Source organism: Oncorhynchus tshawytscha, linkage group LG07 (assembly GCF_018296145.1).
Source record: "Oncorhynchus tshawytscha isolate Ot180627B linkage group LG07, Otsh_v2.0, whole genome shotgun sequence".
Taxonomy (NCBI): Eukaryota; Metazoa; Chordata; class Actinopteri; order Salmoniformes; family Salmonidae; genus Oncorhynchus; species Oncorhynchus tshawytscha.
The window spans coordinates 74,254,948-74,263,201 of NC_056435.1; the positions used below are offsets into that span (position 1 = coordinate 74,254,948).

The following is an 8,254-nucleotide window of genomic DNA, read 5'->3' on the forward strand; positions in this document are numbered from 1 at the left end:
GCTTTGAGTTGTCTCGGGTATGTCTGTATCAGCTTTGAGTTGTCTCGGGTATGTCTGTATCGGCTTTGAGTTGTCTCGGGTATGTCTGTCTCGGCTTTGATCGTATGTCTGTATCAGCTTTGAGTTGTCGGGTATGTCTGTATCGGCTTTGAGTTGTCTCGGGTATGTCTGTATCAGCTTTGAGTTGTCTCGGGTATGTCTGTATCAGCTTTGAGTTGTCTCGGTATGTCTGTATCGGCTTTGAGTTGTCTCGGCTTTGAGTTGTCTCGGTATGTCTGTATCAGCTTTGAGTTGTCTGTATGTCATCGGCTTTGAGTTGTCTTGGCTTTGAGTTGTCTCGGGTATGTCTGTATCAGCTTTGAGTTGTCTCGGGTATGTCTTGGCTTTGAGTTGTCTCGGGTATGTCTGTATCGGCTTTGAGTTGTCTCGGGTATGTCTGTATCGGCTTTGAGTTGTCTCGGGTATGTCTGTATCGGCTTTGAGTTGTCTCGGGTATGTCTGTATCGGCTTTGAGTTGTCTCGGGTATGTCTGTATCAGCTTTGAGTTGTCTCGGGTATGTCTGTATCAGCTTTGAGTTGTCTCGGGTATGTCTGTATCGGCTTTGAGTTGTCTCGGGTATGTCGGTACCAGCTCTGAGCCGTCTTGGGTATGACTATCAGCTTTGCGTCGTCTTGGGTATCTCTGTATCAGCTTTGAGTCGTCTTGGGTATGTCTGTATCGGCTTTCCCTTCAATTACTTTTACTCTATTTCTCTATTCACCAATGTCTTTAAATACCTTTATTTATTTTTTAATAAAGAGAATGGCTTGTTTCATTTTATATTCTATTCCTACAGGCAGATCTGTGTACCGTCAGACCATTTGGCGCAGCTGTGTTGTCTTCCTCCCCATTAACCTCTATGAAATAGAGCTCCATCGCTCTACAGCACTGGTTGCCCCCCTAGTGGCCAGTCAGGTGTAGTGCACAATGCTGTCCTCACACTCCCGGGGCACAGTGAGTGTGTAGCTGTGACAGGACAGTTTGTAGTTGTTCCCATCGTTGTTGTCCCAGTACTCAGCTCCCATCACTCTGTAACACACAGCAAACTCCAGCTGGGCTCCAGGCAGCAGGATGAAGGGCGGGACGGGCAGGCGGAACCTGAATACATCAGACTCTGGTCCCTCCATCTGATCCCGGTGGAGGGTAGCCACCCAGCAGGCTCTGGTCTCAGCACTGCTCCTCCAGTTAGTGAAGGAGTAGTGGATCGTCACCTCCTTGTTGAAGGCCAGGTTGAGGACCTGCACCTTGCCGACGATGCCCAGCTCAGAACACAGGACCTGGTCCAGAGAGACCATCTGCTCCACCAGGCGCTTAACAAACCCCGGCTGGGAGCCCGTGTTTTCGGGAAAGCAGGGTTTGAAGTAAGGCAAGGAAAGCTCCAGGGACCGCCCTGAGTTCATCTCAGCGCTCATGAGAAGTCTGGAGAAGACGTGGGGGGGAATCCAAGGCTCCTCTACTTTGCTGAACACCTTGACTTCCTCCAGCTTCAACCCCAAGGAGTCCACGAAGCGTACCTGGCGGTCTCTGTTTCTCTCGTGGACCGAGGGCAAAGACTGGGCCCTGCGTCTTATGATGGGCTGGACGGGAGGGTCACTGGACAGGTTACAACTGAAAATGGGCTCCTTGGGGGGCGGGGGACGTGGGCTAGGGGGCCGGATTTTGACAGGGGCCTTGGTTGGCTCTGGTTTGGAGTCCAAGATGTCCGTCACTCGGATAGTCTTAGTAGTGGTCTGGCATGGGGTCACACTGCTGTAGCTGCTGGTGTTCTGGAGCACACCAAGAGACCATGCCCTATCTCTCCCTACCACAGCTGGAGACATCGACTCTGGCCTCCAAGGAGGCACTGCCCTCTGCTCCCCTATCATGCCTGGAGACACAGCTCTGGGTTTTCCTTTGATGCAAGGAGACACTGTTTTCAGCCTGTCGTTGCCACAAAACCATGTCCTCTCCTTCTCCTTCCCAACGACACCATGAGACACTGCTTTGGGCCTCCCCACGCTGGCCATGCTGCTCATCATCGAAACAGGACTGGACAGACAACACAACACAACACTGTTAACAAACTGTATAGCAGGATAACTAATGTAGTCCAGCATGAAGACTAGGTTATAGGAGAACCAACACAACACTGTTAACAAACGGTATAGCAGGATAACTAATGTAGTCCAGCATGAAGACTAGGTTATAGGAGAACCAACACAACACTGTTAACAAACGGTATAGCAGGATAACTAATGTAGTCCAGCATGAAGACTAGGTTATAGGAGAACCAACACAACACTGTCATCTTCTAGTTATAACTGTTAAAACTCTACATGCTCACAAATAACATGCTTTGGAAAATAGATTCTATAAGCCCTTAAAATGCATGTAAGTATAGCAGCTTAGCCAACATTAAAACATAGACATGCAAATAGATCTGTATGTCTACCTACCCAGTAACAGTATCCCTTAAACAGAGAACCAAACACCATTCTCTGTTTCACCTGCCTTGCCCTCTGGACTGCTGTCCGAGCTGACAACTTGTGTTGTATTTCTGTTACTCAAACACATGACCTGCTGCTCTGATCCTAAGCCCCTCTCTCTCTGAAGCTTGAATACATCTCTCTCTGTCTCTCTCTCTCTCTCTCTCTCTCTCTCTCTCTCTCTCTCTCTCTCTCTCTCTCTCTCTCTCTCTCTCTCTCTCTCTCTCTCTCTCTCTCTCTCTCTTACTCTCTCTCTCTCTCTCTCTCTCTCTTCTCTCTCTCTCTCTCTCTTCTCTCTCTCTCTCTCTCTCTCTCTCTCTCTCTCTCTAAGGGGCTTTATTGGTATGGGAAACGTGTTTACATTGTGAAAGCAAGTGAAATAAACCATAAACAAAACAACAACAACAACAACAAATACCAACAAAGGGAATTAAACCAAACAAAGCTGAAAACAATCAGACAATAACAACGTTTAAAATATTATATTACTAGCGGTTAAGAAATGGACTATAACATTTAAAATGTTATATAAACAATGTGCCAATAGTAGAATGCATTGGTTGCAAACGACGGGGGAAATAAATGGGTGGATAAATATAGGTTGGATTTACAACGGTGTTTCTGACCCTCTGGTTGACCTTTTCTCGTGGCAGCAGGTCACACATTTTGCTGCTGGGATGGCACACTGCTATTTCACCCAGTAGATATGGGAGTTTGTCAAAATTTGATTTGTTTTTCAAATTCTTTGTGGATCTGTGTAATCTGAGGAAAATATGTGTCTCTAATATGGTCATACATTGGACAGCAGGTTAGAAAGTGCAGCACAGTTTCCACTTCATTTTGTGGGCAGTGTGGCCCACATGGCCTGTCTTCTCTTGAGAGTCATGTCTGCCTACGGTGACCTTTCTCAATAGCAAGGCTATGCTCACTGAGTCTGTACATAGTCAAAGCTTTTCTTAGCTATGGGTCTCTCTCTCTATCGCTCTCTCTCGCTCTCTCTCAGCTTCAATGGATGCCCCCCTGCTAACACCCTTATGGAGACAAATATTAGGTTCAAATGTCAGGACAAGACCAATTATTTCAGGTTCCTTTTCCAGCAAAATACCATACTTTCATGTAATTTACAGACCACTGGGAATAACTGGTTGCTCATAGTGGGTTATGAGAGTAACACGAATGCACACAGCAACTTGATTGTAATTTTGTTTAGGTTATTCATTGCCTTGCTTCAGCTTTGATGTGCTCAGCCTTTTGACATTTGGCTACATGAGCCTCCCATTGGGTTTTAGGAAAGAGTGGAACGTAGTGTGTTCTGTGCTGCTTGGCGCATGGACCCAGAGCCAAATAGAAACTATATATAGCAAGTTGTCTGGTTTTTCCCCAAGGCATGTTCTATAAGAGATGAGTGGATTCAGCTATTATACACTCGTTGCTGACAGGTGTATAAAATCGAGGCCTCAGGTCTCTCAAGGTCAGCTAACCATGGTCAGTATTGGTTAGCCGTGTTCTGGCCCTCAGGTCTTCCAAGGTCAGTATTGGTTAGCCATCTTCTGGCCCTGTCGTCTCTCAAGGTCAGCATTGGTTAGTCGTGTTCTGGCCCTGTCGTCTCCCAAGGTCAGCATTGGTTAGCCGTGTTCTGGCCCTGTCGTCTCCCAAGGTCAGCATTGGTTAGCCGTGTTCTTGCCCTCATGTCTCCCAAGGTCAGTATTGGTTAGCTGGTGTTCTGGCCCTTTCGTCTCTCAAGGCCAGCATTGGTAAGCTGTGTTCTGGCCCTCATGTCTCCCAAGGTCAGCATTGGTTAGCCATGTTTTGGCCCTGTGTTCGCCCTCATGTTCCCAAGGTCAGCATTGGTTAGCCGTGTTCTGGCCCTGTCGTCTCCCAAGGTCAGCATTGGTTAGCAAGTTCTGGCCCTCAGGTCTCTCAAGGTCAGCATTGGTTAGCTGGTGTTCTGGCCCTTTCGTCTCTCAAGGCCAGCATTGGTTAGCCGTGTTCTGGCCCTGTCGTCTCTCAAGGTCAGCATTGGTTAGCTGGTGTTATGGCCCTTTCGTCTCTCAAGGCCAGCATTGGTTAGTCATGTTCTGGCCCTCATGTCTTCCAAGGTCATTATTGGTTAGCCGTGTTCTGTCTCTGTCGTCCCTCAGGGTCAGCATTGGTTAGCAGTGTTCTGGCCCGGTTAGCCATGTTCTGGCCCTCATGTATTCCAAGGTCAGCATTGGTTAGCCATGTTCTGGCCATCAGGTCTCTCAAGGTCAGCATTGGTTAGCCATGTTCTGGCCCTGTCATCTCTCAAGGTCAGCATTGGTTAGCCATCTTCTGGCCCTGTCATCTCCCAAGGTCAGCATTGGTTAGCCATCTTCTGGCCCTGTCGTCTCCAAAGGTCAGCATTGGTTAGCCATCTTCTGGCCCTGTCGTCTCCAAAGGTCAGCATTGGTTAGCCATCTTCTGGCCCTGTCGTCTCTCAAGGCCAGCATTGGTTAGACGTGTTCTGGCCCTGTCGTCTCTCAAGGTCAGCCTTGGTTAGCCGCGTTCTGGCCCTGTCGTCTCTCAAGATAAGCATAGGTTAGCCGTTTTCTGGCCTACATCTCTTCCGTGGTCAGCATTGGTTAGCCATGTTCTGGACCTCATGTCTTCCGAGGTCAGCATTGGTTAGCCGTGTTCTCGCACTGTCGTCTCCCAAGGTCAGCATGGGTTACCCATCTTCTGGCCCTCATGTCTCCCAAGGTCAGTATTGGTGAGCCATGTTCTGGCCCTGTCGTCTATCAAGGTCAGCATTGGTTAACCGTGTTTTGGCCCTGTCGTCTCTCAAGGTCAGCATTGGTTAGCTGTGTTCTGGCCCTGTCGTCTCTCAAGGACAGCATTGGTTAGTCGTGTTTTGTCCCTGTCGTATCTCAAGGTCAGCATTGGTTAGTCGTGTTTTGGCCCACATGTCTCCCAAGGTCATTATTGGTTAGCCGTGTTCTGTCTCTGTCGTCCCTCAAGGTCAGCATTGGTTAGCAGTATGGCCCGGTTAGCCATGTTCTGGCCCTCATGTATTCCAAGGTCAGCATTGGTTAGCCATGTTCTGGCCATCAGGTCTCTCAAGGTCAGCATTGGTTAGCCATGTTCTGGCCCTGTCATCTCCAAAGGTCAGCATTGGTTAGCCATCTTCTGGCCCTGTCGTCTCCAAAGGTCAGCATTGGTTAGCCATCTTCTGGCCCTGTCGTCTCTCAAGGCCAGCATTGGTTAGACGTGTTCTGGCCCTGTCGTCTCTCAAGGTCAGCCTTGGTTAGCCGCGTTCTGGCCCTGTCGTCTCTCAAGATAAGCATAGGTTAGCCGTTTTCTGGCCTACATCTCTTCCGTGGTCAGCATTGGTTAGCCATGTTCTGGACCTCATGTCTTCCGAGGTCAGCATTGGTTAGCCGTGTTCTCGCACTGTCGTCTCCCAAGGTCAGCATGGGTTACCCATCTTCTGGCCCTCATGTCTCCCAAGGTCAGTATTGGTGAGCCATGTTCTGGGTCGTCTATCAAGGTCAGCATTGGTTAACCGTGTTTTGGCCCTGTCGTCTCTCAAGGTCAGCATTGGTTAGCTGTGTTCTGGCCCTGTCGTCTCTCAAGGACAGCATTGGTTAGTCGTGTTCTGTCCCTGTCATCTCTCAAGGTCAGCATTGGTTAGCCGTGTTCTGGCCCTCATGTCTTCCAAGGTCATTATTGGTTAGCCGTGTTCTGTCTCTGTCGTCCCTCAAGGTCAGCATTGGTTAGCAGTATTCTGGCCCGGTTAGCCATGTTCTGGCCCTCATGTATTCCAAGGTCAGCATTGGTTAGCCATGTTCTGGCCATCAGGTCTCTCAAGGTCAGCATTGGTTAGCCATGTTCTGGCCCTGTCATCTCAAAGGTCAGCATTGGTTAGCCATCTTCTGGCCCTGTCGTCTCCGAAGGTCAGAATTGGTTTGTTCTGGCCCTGTGTCTCCCAAGGTCAGCATTGGTTAGACGTGTTCTGGCCCTGTCGTCTCTCAAGGTCAGCCTTGGTTAGCCGCGTTCTGGCCCTGTCGTCTCTCAAGATAAGCATTGGTTAGCCGTTTTCTGGCCTACATCTCTTCTGTGGTCAGCATTGGTTAGCCATGTTCTGGACCTCATGTCTTCCGAGGTCAGCATTGGTTAGCCGTGTTCTCGCACTGTCGTCTCCCAAGGTCAGCATGGGTTACCCATCTTCTGGCCCTCATGTCTCCCAAGGTCAGCATTGGTGAGCCATGTTCTGGCCCTGTCGTCTATCAAGGTGTCGTCTCTCAAGGTCAGCATTGGTTAGCTGTGTTCTGGCCCTGTCGTCTCTCAAGGACAGCATTGGTTATGTCGTCTCTCAAGGTCAGCATTGGTTAGCCGTGTTCTGGCCCTCATGTCTTCCGAGTTCAGCATTGGTTAGCCGTGTTCTGGCCCTCAGGTCTCCCAAGGTCAGCATTGGTTAGCCGTGTTTTGGCCCACATGTCTCCCAAGGTCAGCATTGGTAAGCCGTGTTCTGGCCCTGTCGTCTATCAAGGTCAGCATTGGTTAGCCGTGTTTTGGCCCTGTCGTCTCTCAAGGTCAGCATTGGTTAGCCATGTTCTGGCCATCATGTCTTCCAAGGTCAGCATTGGTTAGCCGTTTTCTGGCCCTGTCGTCTACCAAGGTCTCTATGTCTCTATTATATTATGACAGACCAGCCAGATCTACTTTCTCAATTATAATGTGACAGACCAGCTGGATCTACTGTCTCTATGTCTCTATTATATTATGACAGACCAGCTAGATCTACTGTCTCTATTATATTATGTCAGATCAGCAAGATCTAATGTCTCTATTATATTATGACAGACCAGCTCGATCTACTGTCACTATTGTTTTATGACAGACCAGATATATCTACTGTCTATATTATATTATGAGAGACCAGCTAGATCTACTGTCTCTGTGATATTATGTCAGACCAGCTAGATCTACTGTCACATATTTTGACAGACCAGTTAGTTCTACTGTGTCTATTACGTTATCACAGGCCAGCTAGATCAATCCTCTCTATTATATTATGACAGACCAGCTAGATCTACTGTCTCATATTATACTATGAGAGACCAGCTAGATCTAATGTCTCTATTAATTTATGACAGACAAGCTAGATCTACTGTCTCTATTATATTATGACAGATGAGCTAGATCTACTGTCTCTATTATAATATGACAGACCAGCTAGATCTACTGTCTCTATTATATTATGACAGACGAGCTAGATATACAGGCTCTATTATAATATGACAGACCAGCTAGATCTACTGTCGCTATTATATTATGACAGACCAGCTAGATCTACTGTCTCTATTATAATATGACAGACCAGCTAGATCTACTGTCTCTATTATATTATGACAGACCAGCTAGATATACAGTCTCTATTATATTATGACAGACCAGCTAGATCTACTGTCTCTATTATAATATGACAGACCAGATAGATCTACTGTCTCTATTATATTATGACAGACCAGCTAGATCTACTGTCTCTATTATATTATGACAGACCAGCTAGACTGTCTCCTTGTCTCTATTATAATATGACAGACCAGCTAGATCTACTGTCTCTATGTCTCTATTGTATTATGACAGACCAGCTAGATCTACTGTCTCTATCTATTATTATGACAGACCAGCTAGATCTACTGTCTCTATTGTATTATGACAGACCAGCTAGATCACCTCTCTCTATTATATTATGACAGACCAGCTAGATCTACTGTCTCTATTA

General features: G+C 47.5%; 1 protein-coding gene across 1 annotated transcript; it reads right to left on the reverse strand.

Moving 5' to 3' along the window:
* Nucleotides 1-375: 375 nt before the first annotated feature.
* Nucleotides 376-2,662, reverse strand: LOC112255106 (protein phosphatase 1 regulatory subunit 3D). Its single transcript, XM_042324969.1, has 2 exons — nt 2,476-2,662; nt 376-2,068 (listed from the first exon to the last, which is right to left on the reverse strand). The coding sequence occupies exon 2, from the start codon at nt 2,056-2,058 to the stop codon at nt 952-954; it is 1,107 nt and encodes a 368-aa protein (XP_042180903.1). The 5' UTR covers nt 2,059-2,068; nt 2,476-2,662; the 3' UTR covers nt 376-951.
* Nucleotides 2,663-8,254: the final 5,592 nt, after the last annotated feature.